Here is a 21,487-nt window from a genome sequence, read left to right as displayed (position 1 = left end):
AGCATCTATTTGACCGGCAGCATGTGAGAAGGTGAGGTGGGAGCCCGGGGGACATCTCAGCCTGAGCTGTGCCAAATCACATTTTACATGCGGCTTCGAGGCCGCTCAGACAGCGATTCTAATTTCCAGAATAACAAAACATCATTTGACAGCAACATCCATAATAATGATGGCACAAATATTTGTTTCTGTACAGCAGCAACCAAACTAGACCCAAATTACTGAAGCAAATTCAATGTGAAGAATAATTCATAACATGGAAGGCTGGCCCATAGAGATAGTGGGGATTATCGTTGCAGTTCTTGTTTCCTTAAAAAGTTGTTCACAGCAAAATACAGTAAACTAACAGTATTCTGTGCTATACAATATGTTTCATAAACTATTTAGTTTATCTCATACAGCAAAGTGGAGACAAGTAAGGGAAAACCCGTTAAAAATGACATACAAAGGGTGAAAAAAATAAAACAGCACCACACAGAAAGAGCATGACCAAATGTGTTAGATATGTATTGCTGGTATAATGATTGTGTTGTCACCTCCTCTAACTATGCGGTCTTCATGCTATCACAGTCATTACCTCACTTGCATGCTTTTCATTTTATCCAAGTACGTTAATCAAATGTGTTTTTGTTGATTTTTTTTTAATTTTAAGCTCTATTTATGAAATGGTAATACAATACTTACAATTGTACAGTGACAGAGTTAGTAGTCCTGCAAGTGTTTCTCCTCCCAACGCAAAGGACTACGCTGTAATTTTTTAAAAATTTCATCCACTGTTGCTATATATTTTTTTTTTCCTCATGCCTACTACTTTTATTTTAAATGTCATGTGACCAATATGAGGTCCACAGACAGAGGATGTAATAGGTGCACACATTATAAAACCCTCTGAGGCAAATTTGTGAGTTGTGATTTTGGGCTATACAAAATACATTTAGTTTAAATTAAATGGAGGACAAAATCCACAGTCCTGTTAGTAGTACTAATAGTCCTAAACTATGAGGCTTCAGCAGTTTCATTTTAGCAAATCAACTGATATCTTCCAATACAGATGCCGCAGACTTGCACTCGGACAAACACAGCTTCTATTCATAAGATAATTAAGGGTTTCCGTATGCAGATATGCTCCAGAAAACAAAATGTGTGGGCTTCTTTGTTTGTTGTTTTTGGCTAAAAAATAAAGTAAAAAAAAGAAAATGACTTTGGCTTCTTGAACTCTTCTGTCCTTAAAAAACAAAACAAATACTTTACTATATTTTTTGGCGTTTGTTTATGCTGTTTTCTACATGCAAATGAAATGAAATGAAATCAGGTTATGTAACATGACAGGTATTTAGAATGTAAGCTGAGATATTATGTTTGATCAGTACAACAACTGTAGCCACACAATTACACTTTTTCATCCATCATCTGTCTTTGCCCTTTGTCGTTGGACCCTCATAACTTAATCACATGACAATTTGCCAAATGCCAAGCTTACAAGCATTTGGTGTCTAAAACCATTCTGACAGCAGGTTTAGACAAGCAGAACAGCGAGAGCATCCCTGTGAATGAGAGTAAGAAATGATAAAAATATAGAAGTGGAGGCAGCAGGGGCTAAACAAGTGGAACCAAAGTTATGGCACTCAGAGGGAAAAACCCCAAACTAAAATGTAATGGATAAATGACATTTAGAAAGTGGAGCTATGCCTGCTGCAGAGAGGAGTCATGGATTTTCACTTTACACAAGCATTGAGAGGGAAAGAGAGAGAGAGAGAGAGAGAGAGAGAGAGAGAGAGAGAGAGAGAGAGAGAGAGAGAGAGAGAGAGAGAGAGAGAGAGAGAGAGAGAGAACAAAACTGTGAAGCTTGGCAGTATGCTTGGTCAGCAGGAAATATCTGACATGTTTTGCACTTTTTTTCTGCCTTCACATGTCTTTTTTTCTGACAGAATAATTTATTCTTAAAACATTTAAGGTAATGTGTGAAGCGGGAGGAAGAAGAATGTGGGTCATTCTCAAAGATGTAAACTCATTTGCTTATGCTAATGTGTCCTTTTGAAAGAGAGACAAATTAGCTGTGCGATAATTTTGACCTTGTGTCATATGAGTGCCTTCCAAAGGCTGATTGAGAGAAAAAAAAATTGAAAATTCCTCTGCAAATGCACGGACATATACACACACAGCATAGAGAAAGACAGACTCGCTTCAGGATCAGTTTACAGATTCCTCCAGAGGATTGCTGGTGTTACAGCTGCAGGACATCATCGCTCTGACAGTGAAGTAAGCCAGAAGGCCTGCGGAGCAAATTCATTCATTACTTCTATGTCGACCTAATTGCTCAGTATACTCTGGAGATGTATTCCACCTATGCCAGCAATACATTCACCCCTAAATTTCTTTTTTTTGTGTGTGTTTAAAGTTAACTTCACAAAAACTCCAGGGCAATAATTAGGTCTGGTCTATGGTAGAAATCACAAAAAGGATGCATAAAAACAAACATCATTAACTCGACAAACCAACCACAAAATGGGGGAAACTAAGCTCTTTGTGATGGATACAGAGACCATGTTACAAAAGAGAACAAAGGAATCTTTGTCAGACAGACAAGTGTAAAATCCAAACAACTCAGTTGAGTTGTGGTTCAAGAAAGTCACGTAAACTAAAAGTCTGTACAGAAAGAAACATGCAGTGAAAGGATGCCCAACAAGAGGAACAAACAGAATGCAATTCAATATAGTATGAGGAGGAAAAAGTGACAGAAAGAATGAGAAGAGATGGATACTCTGAGTGCATATGTGATTTTTTTTTCATGTACTCAAAAATACATTGTGCATCAAAGAAATCTGACAAAGCACAAGGCATCACTTTTAAAGTAGAGGAACAAATCTGTACCTCAGAGAGAAAGAAGGAAAATATTCATGTGTGTTTGAGCAAGAGGATTCTTTTTTTATATAAGACGTGAGGCTCCTTTTTTTATTTCTCTCATCTCTTGACAGAAACTTCAGACGACCTTCAAAATCCTAATACTGTGGGTGAGTGTTGAAAAAGTTTTGCTCAATATTTTCCACAACACACTAACAGATGAAAAAAAAGAAGAGTGTAGCTGTCTTTTTCAGACAAAACTTCCCTTCCCCTGCCTCTTTATCTCCAAGTTTTTTTTTAATTTAACAACACAATAATTCTTCATCCATCCCCTCTAGAACAACACATCGTAGCATACACATTTATACTTCGGGGATCTCTTCCTCAGTATAATTGTGCACCTGTTTAACAATATATGGTAAAAAAAAAAAAGAAGCCATTCCTTAATATTTTTATTTTAGAATCCAGACATCTTTGCAAAACAAAGCATGATATGTGCTTACGTGAGCAAGTGCAAATCAACATGACATCCACCCATTATTTATTCTGCTAATTTGAAAGACAAAGGTGGTCTGAGTGGACTTTGAAGGTTGATTAGGTTTACGGACAAATAAGTAGTTTGTTAGATTTGAAGCAGTGGGTTAAAATGTTGCTGCATTTGTAAAGCTCTTTTTTTTCCCCAGGCGCTTCACAATTTGTCTCTCATTTATCTTTCGACAGAAACACACACACGACTTGACCATTGGGAGCGATTAGGTCCAGTATGTTGCCCGAGGACACTTTACCATGTGCACAGGAGGGAGATAGAAACACCAACTCTTGGTAAACATCATGGTTTGGGTTTAAATTACTTCATACGTTCAACAATATTCAGGTGTTTGAAGTTGTGGAACTACCATGGCCGTGGTTAAAAGAAACCAATGCTGACTGTTGATAGGAAATAACCAGTTTTATCTTGTGTGAAAGCCAAAGTGCACAACTCTAAGATTTAAAAAAACATGTCATGCAGCTGTGCCTGTCAAACAGATAATCATCCATCAATCCCTTTATCTATCTATCCATCCATCCATAATCTGTTTCCAATTATCCTATTCAGGGTCGTGGGGGAATGGGCTGGAGCGGATCCCAGCTAACTCGAGGCAAGAGGCTAATCAGTTAATAAAAATTCCTGTCAAGAGGTTGGTTGATAACAGTAAAGAAAAAATACATGTTGGATCCGCTGAATAAAACTAAAAGCTACTCAAGAGCCGTTAAAACTTTATTTCGGAGCAATTCCATCCTTCTGGATTGTGGAGCCTCGAAGCCGCCCACTACTGGAGGTGGCGTTGGCTACGTGATTGGTTGTGCTGTGTGGGAGCTCTCTCCCTCCTTGCACTGTTGGTACTTAAATGCACCGGCAGATCAGAGATTGAGTTGTGTGGGTTTTATTTGTCACCACCTATGCCTTAGAGGCAGGTTGGCTCAGGTGTGCAGTTTCCTCGGCTGAAAAACACTTTGATAAACATTGCGTTGACTGACAGAATAGCAGAACACTATGATGGTAGAACAAGTCTTGGGCCACAACTCACAATTGTTTTAATAATTTATTTATCAGATTTGTTTTTAATTAATTGGTTTAACTTAATTGTTTGACCGATAAAATATAAGGGAACCTCAAATTCCTTAAGCCCCCCCAAAAAATGGATTTTTTGGAAAATCAATCTAAAATCCAAAGGTATTGGCTTCACTATAATATAAAAAAGAGCACAGAAGCAAATCCTCACTTGAAAAAGCTGGAAAAAGTGAATGTCTGGCTTTTTTGTTTTTTGTTTGCACACTATTTTGTCCCACAATGTAGACAAGAAATTGAGGAACTGCTCACAGATGAAAATACAAGTGGTGGTTGGTGATAAAACACCTGCAGAAACTCCTCAGAAAAACAAACCATAAAAAGTATTATTTCTTTGGAGACATGCTGCTTACTCTTTGTGACTGTAGAAAGCCACTGCCAATTAAATCTCGCAATTGTTCCAATTGTGAGCAGCTCCTATGTGCAAGGTGGAACTTCATGTTTTCTAAGTTTTGGATCTGGAAAACACAATTGGCACAGTGTGGTAGCTGTGATGCTAGGCTTGCCAAGCCTCAGGGGAAAAGCCACAGACTAATGCAAGCATAGGATGTTTTATTTTGACGCATTGGCACTTTTACAGCAGAGTCATCAAAATATGTGTGCACATGTTGGTAGTGGCATTTCCCCCGACTCATCAGATGAGTTAGCAAGCTTAAAACATTCAATTAAACCCATTAATAGCGTCAACATGTCTGGTTGTTGCATTTTTGATTGTCAGAATCAATCATTCCCATCGTGTACTTAAGTTCTACAAAATACAGACAGTCCAGGGCGCTCAAGCTTTGAAGACAGGCAAGAGTGACATATATCCCCCGGGAGTCATTGACGGGAGCGTGAGGGGGGACGACGACGACAAATACGCGCCGTCGGACAGCTTCAGTCCCACCTGTCATTATATCTTACCCAGATACAACAGATACAAAAGATACGTTTTTCTGATTGGCTGTCCGTGTAGCCCATTTCTTTTTTTTTTTGATTGGCTGATGAGTGACACCTTACGGCGCGATCAGGTCATGTTTGCGCGCTGAGGCACTTTAAATAGCCTAGAGTTTTTTTCAGCGTGAGAAATACGATCTGTGGCGGGAGCGCGAGACTTAAGACCGAAATGAGTGACAGTCACGCTCAATGCGTGACACCTGAGAGCCCTGCAGACAGGATCACCACCGTTTCAGATAACCGGGTGTATCAGTTTAACATGTGACCATGGTAACTGGTGACTTTCAGCTGAATGCATCCATACTTCAGTAAATAATTGATGTGGTTAAACAAAAGGAGATGAGTATGTATTAAACAGTGATTATTGACATGTTGCCGTCACTACGAGCTTGTTATACTGAAATACAAGTGGCTGTAGGCTATTAAATGTGTTGGCTCCCGCTGGACTGATCCAAAATGTGTAGCAACCATTTTACAACTCAATAAACACAACGCTCTGAGTCTATGTCACAGTGTTTGATGTTCTGTACATGACCACAGATAACATAGTAGTAAGAATCTAGTCACTTGTATGCTCATAATTTAATCCTAGTGTAACATTACATACTTGGTTTCTTCATTAAATAAATTAATCTACCTGGCCACCAAATATTAGTCAACTAAATAACTTATCCTACAGACTCACTAATAGCATGCAGGTCTGTAAAGTACATTTGTTTCGGTTGCATTTGCACTCTTTGGTGGTTAATGCTCGTGCATAACTTGTCAAGCCACTCGTAAACATACTAATAATATGCCACCATACTGAGAACATATTCACTGCCAGGGTTATTCAACTTCAACTAAGGTTATCAGTAAAGGTCAGATCAAGGTCAGGTCAAAGATCACGGCCATATACAGTAGTAGTGTATCCACATCCCAATAGTCTAACAGGTTCCTTAGCAAAAATGAATATTAAGAAACAAAAGGCACCTACACATGCAACCCAAGGATTCATAAAAAAAAATTGGACTGCTGTCATACGAAAGGACATTCAAGAAAAATTAATTTTAAATTATTATCATTAGATTGGTCTGCCCTGTGATGGACTGGCGACTTGTCCAGGGTGAACCCTGCCTTCGCCCCTTGACAGCTGGGATCGGCTCCAGCACCCCGCGACCCTAATGAGGATAAGTGGTTCAGATAATGGATGGATGGATCATTTTAAATTAAATTTAGAGCCTAAGCAGTAAGAAAACATGACTTTTCCAGGCGGTGGACTCAGAACAGTGTTTGAAATGATTTATGTAGAAATTAACCTATTCACCGTACAATAAGAACATTGAACAGAATAGCTGTTTTGAGCATCACTTGCAGGACACCTGGTTTGATCATGAAGAGCAGACATGACTTACATTTTGACGAAAGGGTCCGAGTAGCCATTGGAATCCATGGCGGCCAGATGGGCACAGCGTATTATCCCAACCAGCAGGCAGCCCTTCTCTGTGTTATAGCACAGTGACACCAGGATGCGTCCACGCTGGGGACACAGAAAACAACAGTGTCAGAGACAGCACCTGTTCTCAACCTGACGTTTCCCTCGTCAGTAAATACACAGTAGGGAATCCTGCAGCAGGGTCAATAAAGTTCTCTCAAAGCAGCACAAATAAAACATTGATATAATAACAATGAAATCAAAATAATTTTACTTTTTTTTGGATTTAGTACAACATTTTTCCCTACCTATGATTTGGCGTATATATACGAGCAACTGGGGTATTTAAATTGAAGCATGTAATTAAAGGCTTTATCTGAGCCCAGCAAAAGGACACTGCTCCTTTCTCCTATTAATCAGAGTCTAATCAGAGACCAAAAGCTATTAGCCGCTGTCTCTAAATTCATAAAAGAGATTATATAACAACCACCAGAGGAGGAATACACCGGACAGGCAGTCTTGGTGTAATTTACAACATGTTGCTGTATGGAGTCCTGTGAGTGGTTTTCCTTCACATTAGCCGATTAAAATTCATGCCTCAGAAACATATACCGATTAAATAACGCCTAATCTAACCCTCTTGTCCTTTAAAGATGGTGAAAAGAGAATACAGTTGATGAAAAGATCAAATGTATCAGATACAGGAGGGTGATGGGAACTTGCCGTGAGCCATGTTTTGGTTGTAATAAGAGCGTGATGATAAAGCTAATGATAATTTTACCTCCTCCTCTGTCACAACCGCTCCCTGCTCCACCGTTTGATTGTTAGCTTCTTTATTCTGAAATGAGAAAGAGGTACATCGGTTATAGCCCACAGAGCCCCAAGGTGAATATCTATTACACATTATAAGGCAGTATTTGAAATTGATGCCCGATAGTCTCCAGCCAAACATGAACAATGGAGATAGGACACATTTTGATATATACTATATCCATGGAAACTCATTTAGTTTATGTATATTGTCACACACACGTCCATACATAATGAACCTACCTGTGTAATTCTCTCCAGGCCCATATTGTAGCGCTTGTTCTCGCCCTCTTTCAGTTTCTTCAGAGCCACTCTCACCTCTCCAATGAATTCATTTCGTCCAAGTCTGTCCATGTCACACACACACAGCCTTCGCATGTAGACACACACACACACACACACCGATGCAGAGATACAAAGAAGAGAATCATATGAGTCAGTAAAAAGTTACAGCTGATTCGCAGTTATGCTGTGCTCATTAATCATAGACTGGCACATATATCCAAGGTGCATGGGAACCATCCTCCATCTGCAACCAAAGCAGGGTTCCTGGTGGTTTCACGTGCGCAGCATTGTGAATGATAAAGAATTGAGCAACTGCTGAAGAGCACAGAGTCTTTCAAAAGGTTTTTAATCATTTGCTTCTTGGCTGTTATTTCATCAGACACTAATTTATTGTAATTGAAACATGTAATAGGAAAGAGATTGTTTCAAGAAGGTATTCAGTTAAAAATACATAGATTTTCTGTTCTTTGGTATGGAAAAAAAAATAAAAGGACCGCTATGAATTGATCTGCATACATTAAGTCTTACATTTATTATTCAAGGTTACTTTTCAGGGCGTAACTGAGTATACAACACTTCTTCTCCATCTATGGTTGTTTTTTGAAATTGAAAAAGAGACAACTGAATCACTTTGCCTATGTTGCCACAGTTATGTCAAATTATTTCATCTGCAGAGCACACTTACTTAAACTCATGGTGATGTTTGATGAAGGGTGAATATTCTATCAGCTACAGTACAGTCTTCACAGCCCCTGCTTCAATATTCCCTCTGTGCTCAAACATTCCCAGATGGACTGTCACTGCTCTTGATTTCTACCTCACTCTTCACTCTCTATTCTCAACTTGTCTTCTCTGGCTCCCCGCACACACACACACCTTCCCCCTCTTCCTGTCCCTTCCTGACATTTGGACGTTTGACATGCTGGTTCCAGCCTTTTAGTCATAACGGATGAGTATCTTTAGCAGAAGCTTCAGAATAACTCTGACTCATGACCACAGCTGTCAGATGATTTATGAGTCCTTGCTCCATCATACATGCAGGGTGTCTGTGATGAAATGAAGGTGGTGGTGAAATACGACAGCAGTTCCGGCCAAACCTTCTCACGTTCAAATGCACCATCCGTTTCCTCGCACCCTCTCCCACTACTTCCTATCGATAGAATTCCTCTAAAAACCAAACAGATGCCGGTGGAGTCTGTTCAACCTGTGGTGCCAAATTTAGTGTAGAGTTGCTGACAAAATCCACCTCATGAGTTGTATTAAATAACAAGGGCATTTTAGCACTCCCGCTTGGTGTCTGGACTTGTGAAATTGTCCCTTTGATGGTTTCAAACAAGTGTCAAATAACTGACATTGATAACAACCTTTGCTGTGCTAATTGTTACAGTTAGTTTTTACAGGATCATTGTCACAAAATATAGAGCCATTGGTATTCAACCACTTATTAATTTGGCATTTAAACATAATAGCAGGGGAGCCTTCCACCATAGTGCTAACAGCGTTGTTAGTCTGTAGGAAGGCACACCAGTGCTTTGGGCTATATGCAATGATAACGTACAAGATGATTATTATTGAATACTTGTATACCATTTCATGGCAACGCATTAAATAGTTGTTGAAACATTTGACTCAAAACCACAAATGTGAGCCTAGTGGTGGTGCTAGAAAAAAATATAGAAGATCACCAAAGTCAGGAGGATTCATTGCCTGGGGAACATACATATCTGTATAAAATATTCATACAATTCATCTGATAGTCTTTGAGATATTTATGTTCGGAAATATGGAGAACTGACCGACAGATCGACATTGCCACGAGCAATTCAAATAGAAACGCCAACCAAAAATATCACTCGTCCTGACATTTAACACCTAATCAAAAAATATGTCACCTTCCATAGTACCAGACTACACATCTCACCTGAGGCATCCAGCAGCCAATCTCAGCCTCTCTTTCCATCCAATACCAAATCAAGCCCTATATTTGTCCCTATCTCCCCACAGCCGAGGACAGGAAGAGTCTATTAAGAAGCCTGACAGAGGGACAGAGAGATAGAGGGAAGAAATTCAGAGAGAGACTAGACCGGGCACTGACATCATGTTGGTAGTCCTTTAACACACACGCGGAAACGCACGCACGAACGCACTCACACACACGCACACGCACACACACACACACATGCACGTGCAGACACACACCTCTTGCCACAACACCTCCACATGCTCCGTCTCTCCTCGGTTAACTGCCAGCCCGGAAATCATTTTAGTGATAAAAGCCACAAAGAGTCTTAAAGATGAGACTCCTCCAAAGTCATGAATGTACAATTCACCTAAATTTTTCCCTGCATCTTTTAAAAAGGCACTAAAAAGCATCAAGCCATTTCATCGGGGGGAGGGATTGAGGCACCACATTACCACTGTCACTGCGTCCTTAATGACTTGCAATTTGCCCAAAGGCAGAGGCAGATTGCAGCCAGTAGATAGAGAAGTGTGGACCTAATTTCAAAACCATGTCAGGCTCACTGCAGTAAAACAATCTTCAGGGCCACTTAAACGGTTCAGACTTCAAAGGAAACCATTAAATCTACTCGTTCCCGGTGCAGATTCTCATTTGTCGGCTTTTTTCTAGAAATCAGCACTGAAAAAAAGCAGATTTTTTTTACTGGAGATCAGTAAAACTTTCTTTCAAATGAGACAATTACAATTGTATGACTGTTACAGACAAAATAAATCCAGTTCAGTTGATTTTTCATTCAACACTTAAGCACCTCAGGCAGTCCTGCTGCACCATTTGAAGGATTAGCCGGTATGAGGCCAACCGTGAAGTCTGGATTGAGGACATTAGTTATTAGTTTACTGGGCTGATTCATTCTTAATAACAGACTGGACCTCTAGTAGCCCTTAGAGATTAAGCCTGCACACTGAGGAATAGTTGAATACAGAATAGAAAAAAGAATGCGGTTACAACTTTAAAAGATGTTTTTTCTCTCTGAGCCATTTCATAGCCAGTCATCCCTCTCTATTTAAGTGCATTTTGCTCCAGCATAATGGGTTTATATAATCATTGTAGCTGCAAATGAGTGAATGAATGGCAGAATAAATAAATAAATGTGTGAAACCTGCCACAGAGGTGCAGCAGAATGGACTGGACACCAAAGAAACTTTTCATTAAGGATACACAGATCTGTTCTTCAATCCTCAATACTAATAACGACGCCGCGGCTGTTGGTATCCGCCAATGCAGAATACCAATCCAATACCAGTGTTTAATTCATCATCTGTGTGCCTCACTGTGTGTGGAAGAGACTGGGATGACTCATGTGTAAGGCAACACCAGGCTCGACTGAAACATTGCCTTCCTGTCTTTATTCACTATGAAAATAAAAATGATGTAAATATGTAAATACGAATTCACTGAATTTGCACTTCAAGTGTAAACCCTTTGCAGCAACAGATGGTTTAAAATGTTAACAGGAATTCATATTCCAGTTTGTAATAGTGATCCAGCAATTTGAGGTAATATCGAACGATTATCCAATATCTGTATCAATGCATTCCTCCTTTTCATGACTCTAAATGTGTATCACTGTCAGCAGTAAATATATTTACACCTAGTAATTACTGCTCTACATAGTAGTGTATAGTAGTATAGTTTATAAGTGGCGGGGTCCACCAGTCCTACACTGGATTTTAACAGTCTACTTGAGCACGGGGGGCTTTCAGGAAACGATACATGAATATAATCCAGAACAATGTAATTGATAACAGTTGGTGAAACAAGGGTTTCACCAACTTCGAGTGAAATCGAAAAGATTACAAGATAAAACACTTCAATAAATGTGCTGTTGAAAAATAATCATTGTTCTCACATGGAAACACAGTTGTCTAGAATCAAATGGGTTTGCTCTGACTGCATGGCCCAATTTAACCATACACTTTGCACTGCCCAGGCCTTCAGGCAGGTCTGCAGATAGGCTGAGTATGGATAGAGTCCGCCCGTTCAGCAGTTCACAGAGCGTGGGGATCAAAGAGTACATATTCCCCTCCTGTGAGCCCTGCTTGGACGAGCAGAGCAGCCCTGTGAGTAAACACTTCTCCGGGGATCCCTCTCTGTTTCTCCGTTCTCTGACTGTTCACTGCTTTCTGTGGAGTAATGAGAACAAAGTCTGTCTGTTGGCTGAGGGATCTTGCTGGCACCTGAACACATCCACAGAGAGTTTGAGCATATTTTCTCTCTATCTCTCCCTGACTGTCGCTTGCTTTCCCCCTGTTCCTCGCTGTCAGACAGCATTTCATTCACTCCTGCTCGTTTGCCGTCTCGCGAATTTCTCACTGTCCTCATTCTTTCGTTTTTTTGACTCGCCTTTGAGTAAACTCCTCCCCATCACTCACCCTTTTTTCAGCTAAATGAATTTCCTCATTCATCACTTTACCCATCTCACGACACGCTCTGTGAGCCAATCTCTGTGCCTCTCTTTCAATTAACCTATAGATTCTTTCCATCCCTCTATTCTGTCATTTTTCTAAATCTGGACCTCCCTAGTCTCCTCTTCCACACCGGTTTATCTGTCACTTGACATCCTTCACACTTTCTCCCCTGCTCTCTTTGTTGATCTTGGCAATCACGTCTCTCTCTTTCTCTCTCTCTTCATCTCTTGCTTGCCACTGGTCACACACCTCCTCCTCTTCCTCCTTTTGGCTTCCCAGAGTCCTGCAAGCTGGTTTAAGTCTGTGTGTAATGTCCTTGAGCAGAGGTCAGGTGGCTTCCCTCTAGTTTGTGGGGTGTGACCTCATGCTGCCTGTGAGTATATCTGTGTGTTTGTGTGTCTTTGGGGAGGCAGAATAAATGTTATGTTTTGAATATGTGTCCGTAAAAGCTTAAGGACGCGTGTTGTGTTGTATGTGTGTGTGTTTTGTGTACATACAGAGCCATGCGTGGTCTTTGCCTGCCAGTAATTGCTCTTGACACACACGAGGATAAGCACACACCTGACTCCCTGCATTTGTGTGTTCGCTGCAGACAGGATTCATGTATGTGTGTGTGAGCGTCCATGCTTATGTTTCCTCAGGATAAACAATACCATCCAACCCTATTACGAATCTGCTGAGCAAACTGACACTGATTGGACGCAGCACACGCACATTCACAAACAAAACACAAGCAAAACTCTATCTCTGAATTAACTTACACATGCAGGATGACAGGAGTGCGTCAGACTTTTTGGGCCAAGATGGTGGCGCCTGACCTCAATCCCTCCATATGGAGAGCCCTGTAGGAAGGAGGAGGCGGAGACTCGCCGCGCAGCCAACACCTGAGCAGTTACCGCAGCAACAGCAAGTGGAACAGTTGGCTGGCGTCGCCTGGCTGAAATAATGAATTACCTGGAAAAGCCCAGTGGGAAGCAAAGGCGGCTGCTGGCAGTTCAGCGGAGGATTGGAAGCATTGGATCTTCATCCTCCGCATAATAGACTTGTCTTTTGGCTGTCTGCGGAATAGTGCTAATTACTGGCCGTAGTAAAATTCAGAGAGGAGCACCTACCTGAGCGTTTTGGTGGTCATGTCGGCTGCCGTGATGCCATGGTACATCAGCGTTTCGTTCCACACTGGGTTCAGTGTATTCTTCAGGGTTTTTGTGCGGAGCTTGTTTGCCTGAGGAGACAAAGAAGAAGAAGAAATATGAAAAGAAATTCATGGAAAGGGAAAGATCAAAAGAAGAAAAGAGGAATGAAAAATGTTTCAAGGGTGAAGAAGCAAACTCGTCGGATCAGAATATGAGAGGAAGAGAATAAAAGATCATGAAAAGGAAGGGGAACGAGTGACACTAAAAGATCAAGAAACGAGACAAAGAAAGAGAGGGGAAGCATCATTTATTTCTGTCCCTCAAGAAATCGCCGACATCTGCTGCCTACTTTGTAGAGGAGAGTAAGAGAACGCAAGGCTTCCCTCGCCTCACCTGTCTGTCCCCTCCCCAACTTGATAGGACTGCCTCACCTCCAAAATAAGCAGTGTCTCAAACACACAGCAGCCAATTATTTTGTGCAACACATTCTGCATGAAATATTTTAGCTTTTCCAAAAGAGGAAATGTCTACAAGCTGCTGGGTTCCACTCATCGGTGGTATCATTGTGGTTATTTTTCACGACTGTTTTCACAGGCGACTAAATTGACCTTCTTTCGTAAAATCTGTGGAGTGCCCCTTTAAAACACAACAAGAAGCTACAGGCACGCCAGTTTATTTTGAGTCAATCCCACATTAAGAATGCCCTGTCACAATGTATATTAAACCGCCACTAAAAATAGTCCCCAGCTAATGGCACTAACTACTTTCGTGCTTGAGTTAATGCTCAGTCAGAATTAAAGTGCCCAGCTTTTGGGGAGTTATTCCTTTGAAAGTATGTATTCCTGACCCATTTAAAAAAAGAAAAAAGATTTGCATCTAGGAACAATTTTGTTCGGGGCTGAGTGGTACGGCTTGGCACAGAGGAGTCTGAAAGTATTGAGAGGTGGACTTTTGGTCTTTTCATGGGATTTGATTTAAAAAAATGAAGAATCGACAGCCTTCGCTTTTAAAATTTCAAATAGGATATAAAATGGTGACCAGTTTCACGAAAATGCTGTTTTACAGTTACAAGTATCCAATTTTAAAATAACCACTCAGACTAAGACATTTTTTCTTCCAAAATGAATACTTTCATTATTTTTGTTAATAATACTTAAACACTTTTACTAAAGTAGGCAGGAGCTTTATTTGTAATAGAGTATTTTAAATGGACATTATGTTATTGTTATTCAAGTGAAGGATCGTCCACTACTGGCGTTTATGCAGAGCTTCAGTATATATATGCACTTACTGAAAGTCCAGCTGGTGGAGACTATACCCTTACTTATGGCTGAAGCCTTGTCGATAAACGCTTCATCTCATTCTCTCTTTTCCTTTCTGCCAAAGTCACAGTCTGACACTCTTCGCTGTCCCTTTTCTATTCTCAATTTTCCGCTGGAAACTTTTGGCTTATCTACAAGAGTCAGCCCCCTAGAGCTCGCTGCATGGAGGGAACAAGCGTATTCGATTCATGTCATTTGTTTGATTCATTAATGTGCAGGAGGAGACGTTCACAGGCAGAGTCACGACTTACAGCGGTGTTGCACAGCTGTATGTGTGCCAGCACAGCTCAACAAAACAAATAGCCTATTTCACAAATAATCACCACTCCCGTTTGTCTGAATTTGGCTGGTTTTCTCAACAAATATCTTTTAACATGCTTCATCTACAAACACTTAAAACACCAGTTCCCTCTCCCTGCCTCTATTTTCCCTCTGCACTAGTGCTTGTGCATCTGTTTCTAAATGTTTTATCTCTCGCCCTCCATCTGTCCATCATAGTCTTTCTTCTTTCTTTCAATCTGTCTGTACATCGTTTTACTTCTCTCTCTCTCTCTCTCTCTCTCTCTCTCTGCTCGTGTGGATGAAGAGTCTGGCTTTGAGGGGATCGTCCATGCACTACATGTCGAAATGGGACAATGAAAATATCAAGTTCCAACACAGAGGCTCTGGCGATTACTGGGACCATGTTTGTGTGTGACAATGAGGGACGGCGAGGACGGGGTGGGGGAGAGCAGAGAAAGAAAGCAGATAAAGGCAGAGTCTCTGTGTGACTGTGACTAAAGCCTGAGCCAGCGTGTCTGCATATATGCAAGGTTATGCGCCACATGTGTTGCGGTGCATGTTCCACATCACAAATACAGCATTCAGGACTCTATACCGGTTAAAGCTCATGTACGAGAGCATGAGAGACTGAGAGACCGAAATGAGCGGTGCAGAAGAGATGTGTGCCTCTGCTCTCTCTTTTTTGACAACTTAATTATTTTGCAGAAACCTTTTTTGTTCTTTATTACTAAGTGCAACGCTTGCTGGCTGAGTCTGAATGTGGACATAATGTCGGTGTGTAGGTGCACGTCCACTATACTCACTTAAACTACATGTGCACTCTTTCACTTTTTCAGTGCCGTGGCCCCTGTCTGGTGGGTATTTAACACACGGCTGTTCGTTGGCACTTATCCACTCATTGACGCTTTCTCTGCGCACCCCCACCTCTACCACTCCTCCACCCCCCACCCCACCCGTCAACACTTGCCTGTTGACGTGAGCCGTGTAACAATCCTCCCTGTTTCCATGACAACCACCTGCTGCTGTCCTCCCCTCATCTGTCTCTCCCTCCCTCCCTTCCTCCACTCTCTCTCTATCCCCCCTTTTCTCACTCTCAGTTGTCTCCCCTCCCTCCACACACTGTTGGTATTTCAAGGTCAAAGAGGGTCACAGCCAGATAGTGAGATAGAGACAGAGATATGGGTGAAAGTGGGAGAAAGAGAGCGATAACAGTGGGAGACAAAACAGACAGGGGAAGGCTGGAGGACAAAAATCCCCCAGATGTTGTTATTGTTAGCACCTTAGACCTCAGACAGTTGCCTTATTCAACCTATATCTTGGCTCAGCATCCTCCCCGCCCTTATCATTACCTCATTTCGTGTCAACCTTGAGCCAAAATGGCTGACAACAGGTTGCATTCTGCCGTAGCTGGGGGTTCCTGTTGTGGTAAGCCTTATCTTCCCTGCTTCTTGAGCTGAAAACAAGACAAGAGCGGTGCAGCAGACTAGAACGTGTTTGTGCTCGATAAAGCCGAGCATCGGACGAGCCAAATTAAGCGATAACCAAGCAAAATGCTCCTCCCTCTCAATGGCTTGAAATGACACATTTAATTAGTCCATTGCCATGTTGTGTTTTCTGCAAAAGCATGTTGACCTTGTCATGGCGTCTGAATCAATAAGGGACATTTTTAATAATAGTTTTTTAGTTTTATTTAGTCGAATATTGTATGAAATATTTCCTATTTTTTTCAATGATTTTTTTTTTTTGTCAGCAACTTCTGTGTGATGTGGGACTTTGCTGATCGAGTGTCTGGGAAAGCCCAGTGTGGAAGCATGTTACGTTAATTGCCACTGAGGTAAGGTTGGAGCAGTGACCTTGCTAGCCCCTGGGAGAAGATGAAGCTTGACGTATGGATCAGCTAGTCCATTGGAGTCCATGGCTTTCAGTCCCTGTGGACACAAGCAGAGACACACACACACACACACACACAAACACACACACACACACACACACACACAAAATGCACTGTCAAAGGTAACGTCATCATGCCCTCAAACACTTTGCACAACTGACAGGGTCAAAAAAAGAACCAGAGGATATGACAGACGTCTTCTACTGTAGTTACATCTCAATATCGCTCGTGGGCGTGTCTCTCCATGCCACTATTTTCTACCATCCTTGACTCCTTTGTGTTGTCCTCAAGGGACCGTTCAGTGAGATTTACATAATTAACATCATGTGTCAGTACACAATATGTAATACAAGGCTTGTGTCCTTGCACGATGGCCAAACCAAAACGTGTCTGCCACAGCAGCAGAGCAACATTATCCAACATTACAGAGTGCCATGAGATGATCTTGTCTTGAATTGACTAGCTGCAGAGGGTGTGTGGCAAACATGCGCCTTTAAAAAGATTGAGAGAAAGTATTCTGACGTCTTGTGCAAATGCAAACGCACAGGAAAATTGTTTTCATTGGGACTTCAAGGAGGATTATGCAACCACACAGAAGTTTGTTTATATGAAGATATGAAAACGGTGTGTACCTTTGCCTTGTTAATAGTACAATGAAGACAGTTGTTCTCCTGATCAAAGAGCAGGGTGAACTCCAACGTTCCCAGGTAGGCTGAAAACAACACAAACCACAGCAATTACTGGCAGTAAAGGCACAAAAACGCTCAGTCTCTCACACACACAAACTCAAAAGCTCTGAGTCATATTTGTAGCAGATGGCCTCTAAAAAACATGATGCTGCCTAATAGGAATTGATCTGTTTGGAAATGAGCAGAAACTTTGCAGGCTGAGGCCCACTATCGCTACAATGTTAATAAATCACTGGAAAAGCTGTGTCACATAAAGTGGGAGTGACAAACACTCTTGGAAAATGCTTGACTCCCCAATTACTCTGAAAGCATATGTTGCGCTTCAAAGGAAAATACATTAACTCAAATTGAATTTAAAAAAAAAGAAAAACAAGATGACTCTCCTCTCTAAAGTTGAGGTATTGGAGGTGTTGCTGTTCTTTTACATTGTCTTTTTTAAATGTCACATGAATAAACATACACACCTAATATTAAACACAACTTTTACATAACTCATTAGAACTCACTGTCTTCATCATCAGAGTCGTTTGTCTCCTCCCTGTCTCCATCGTTGTCCCCCTGTCTCTGCCCCTCATTGTATCCTCCGCCCGTCTCCCCGTTGAAAGTCTCCTCTTTTAGGATCTTCTTCTCCCTCGGAGGCGGTGGCGTGCAGGGGTAGTCGTGGAAACGCGGGAAGAAGTCTGAGATCTGTGGGATGGGGAGGATGGGGCCCGGGCACACGTTGATGGCAAAGTGCTCCTGCATAGAGATCTTGACCGGTGAGGGAGGGGGCGGACCGGTGGAGTGGGGCGTCGCCGAGGGGGAGGAGGCAGATGAGGAAGGCGTGGAGGTGGAGGATGGGGGGATGGCCAGGTGGGAGGTGGAGGGGGGTGGTGGGGCTTTGGAGACGCTCATGTGAACTGTCAAACGGGACTGTGGGATGAAAAAGAAAAGGGGGAAAGAAAAGAGTGGCTTGAGAAAGACAAAGAGAATAACAGCTGGGATCATGGCAGACGGAAGGGACCGAGAGGCTCCACACAGAAGAGAAAAACTAAAGAACTGTCACATTGTCTGCCTCCTCCGAGAGTCCAACTTTACACTTTATGTACAGCAGCACCATGGGGTCATTCATATCCAAAGCAAGTCAACATTGACAATATGTTCACACACAAAAATCACAGTACATCTGAAACATCTTAAGGAAACTGATGTTTCTATTTCTATCCATTGATGCAAAATCTGATTTCTCAACAGCCAAAATAGAATCTGCCAGAACCTTTGGCACTTCAAGTGTGACTCACACATTGTGTCAGCACACCAAGTCTGTGCTCTGAATTATTATTCAAATGTAGTGCTGTAAAGTATGAACAAGTGATGTCACTTGTGTATCTGCACTTCACTTTAATCCTTCCCTTATCTCTCTCTCTCTCTTTCTCTCTCCCCAGCAAGTCCGTTGAGCGATATTTACATAATAATATTTGAAGACTTTCTTAGTCCTATTTGTCACCAAATGAAGCGAAAAAACTGTTGCCAAAACTCCAACCTTGTTAAGCCAAATGCTTTCTTATTTCCCTCACAGTGATTTAGAGAGACTGAAGATGTGTTTTCTCTTATGCACTGCCCCCTGTGCCACCGTGTTTTAATTATTTCAAGAACAGGTTTGATTTCAGGGATCACAGAGATGAAACTCAACCTGTTCCCTTTGTTTACCGGCGCTGTTCCAGATTACACTGATGAAGTTTTTTTTTTTTTAAACACTAGATAACACCAGCATGTAACCCCATCTATATAGTGCACTTTGTCTGTGTTTAGCACATTCTTGTGATTCTTGTGTCTACTCTTCCTCCTACATGAAATAATATTGCTCTCTTAATTTATGACTGATGCCTCTGCTGTGTGAACGGAAATTAATTGGCAGATATTCAAATTGTGTTGGCTTGAAAACTCAGTTGACTCAAAGGCTACAACTACTGATTACTATTCTATTGTCGAGTGTCAGAAAACATGGAAAAAAATCGGAGAATTATTGTCATTTTGCTAAAACAAATGACTGTCTTAAAGTACCCATCGCTCAACAAAAATGAAGATTCTCTGCCGTTTGTCTAATGAATTCAATGTTTCAACGTCATCATTCATCCCACTATAGTAGCAAATGCTGTTGAACCAGTGGGATTTCCCTTTTTCATTATACGCTTAAATGATCATGTATATCCTCCTCTATGTTGTCAGACACAGTATGCATGTTGCCAATAGATTGGAATATGCCATTACATTCAGATCGGCTCAGCGGTCGGTTGGTAGAAACCACGCAAAAACAATGAATGAAACAGGCATAGAGGTGATTCCTCCTCAGCGTGGTTGAAAATATTGAGAATTTTGTTTGACATTGTGTTCATCAGACTTGCTTTGACACACCTCTATCATAAAACATTTTGAGTCGCTCCTTTTCATAGACGCTGACGTACATTGCTATGTACTGAACACACCAGGCACGGTGCTGGCTCGATTAACAAAAGCTTCAAACGGATCAAGACTTGACTCATTTGTGAACTTGCAATTTCAGGAGTACATCCCTCCTTCCTCACTATGGTAAGTCACAGTACGACTCTCTCTGAGACACACGTGTGTCAGGACCAGACATGCACACATAAAGACCCCAAACAGCCTGTTCTCATCATCAATACCTCCACTCAGTCAGTCCCTCACACTGCTCTTATGTAACAACACAATTCACTGCTTGGGTACCCGCGTTCAAATGATCACTTGCAGCATGTTGCCACAAACTCAATCGCTCTCACTCGTCTTACATGCGGAAACACGCACATGCAAGCACATGTGCGCGCGCACACACATACTCACATGCACAAATACGTACCCAGGGACAGTCTTCATCTGTGCCAGCACTCCATCTTGCCTGCTCTCACGTCCTCTGTCTTTCGTACACTGAGGAGCATGCAGACCAGCTTCAGTCAATTTATCCCTCTGTACCCTCTCTCTCTATCTCTCTCTCTCTCTCTCTCTCTCCCTCTCTCATTCTCTCCCCATCTCTGTTCAGTTGCTCTCCTCCTCTACTCTCCTCTGTCCCTCCCTCTTTCTATTCTCCAGTAGTTGTGACGTATCTGGTTAAAATCCTCGTCAGTGCTTTGCAGACTGTGCATATAGTGCTGTCACTCAATTTCTCAACGGAGAGGGGATTTAAGGAAACCCGGGAAACAGCAGCATATGTGTATGTGTGTGTGTGTGTGTGTGTGTGTGTGTGTGTGTGTGTGTGTGTGTGTGTGTGTGTGTGTGTAATCCATTTATATTTTATATGTATGGGGTGTGAAAACATTGAACGCACACGAAAGGATCCACTAGCTGAAGAACAAAGAAAGGAAATTAAATGCAACGTGTTAACGGCGCTGACTCCAGGCATTAAAATTGCACAGGCATGTGTGGGGGTTTGTGTCTGTGTGCGCTTTGTCCATATGCGTCCAACTGGAGCAACCTTCGCGGTCGACACCTGCCGGAGTAATAACATTAATCAAAGGCAACAATACTTCAATAACAGTGGACTTGTGCTAGGGACACAATCTAGATGAAATAGATGAATGAGGGTGTGAGGATCTTAAAGTTTAGACCTTGATACTTAAATACGTTCTTGTTCATTCTAAGATTGGCTTGAAAACATGATTTTGAACCGATGATATATTTCAGTCTGCAACAGAAACACGCTTCTGTTTGCAGCCTCAGAGATCTCAGCCGTAAAACCGAGTTAAATACACTGCATTCTCATATTATCTATAACTGTGATTAGTGATGACTGTAGTTCTTAGGCACGTGCCTCTCCCAACTCTCAAATAAATCTATTTGGAGATATGTTGTGTGC

The 21,487-nt window shown here is 41.6% G+C and overlaps 1 protein-coding gene across 1 annotated transcript in view; it reads right to left on the bottom strand.

The window, feature by feature from the left end:
- Positions 1-20,665, bottom strand: part of doc2g (double C2-like domains, gamma) — a 29,390-nt gene extending 8,725 nt beyond the window's left edge. The window contains exons 1-8 of the mRNA XM_068588828.1: positions 20,495-20,665; positions 18,147-18,552; positions 17,584-17,663; positions 16,914-16,988; positions 13,436-13,545; positions 7,854-7,980; positions 7,582-7,638; positions 6,781-6,905 (exon numbers count right to left, since the gene is read on the bottom strand). Coding sequence (XP_068444929.1) covers positions 6,781-6,905; positions 7,582-7,638; positions 7,854-7,980; positions 13,436-13,545; positions 16,914-16,988; positions 17,584-17,663; positions 18,147-18,534 — 962 coding nt within the window. The 5' untranslated portion in view covers positions 18,535-18,552; positions 20,495-20,665. The remainder of the gene's footprint in view (positions 1-6,780; positions 6,906-7,581; positions 7,639-7,853; positions 7,981-13,435; positions 13,546-16,913; positions 16,989-17,583; positions 17,664-18,146; positions 18,553-20,494) is intronic.
- Between the last annotated feature and the right edge of the window lie 822 nt (positions 20,666-21,487).

This window comes from Clinocottus analis, unplaced genomic scaffold (genome assembly GCF_023055335.1).
Source record: "Clinocottus analis isolate CAN_PGR_092001 unplaced genomic scaffold, fCliAna1.0.p SCAF_22, whole genome shotgun sequence".
NCBI classification, from domain to species: Eukaryota; Metazoa; Chordata; class Actinopteri; order Perciformes; family Cottidae; genus Clinocottus; species Clinocottus analis.
The sequence above is the reverse complement of the archived record's forward strand: the minus strand, read 5'-3'. Positions and strand labels throughout refer to the sequence as shown.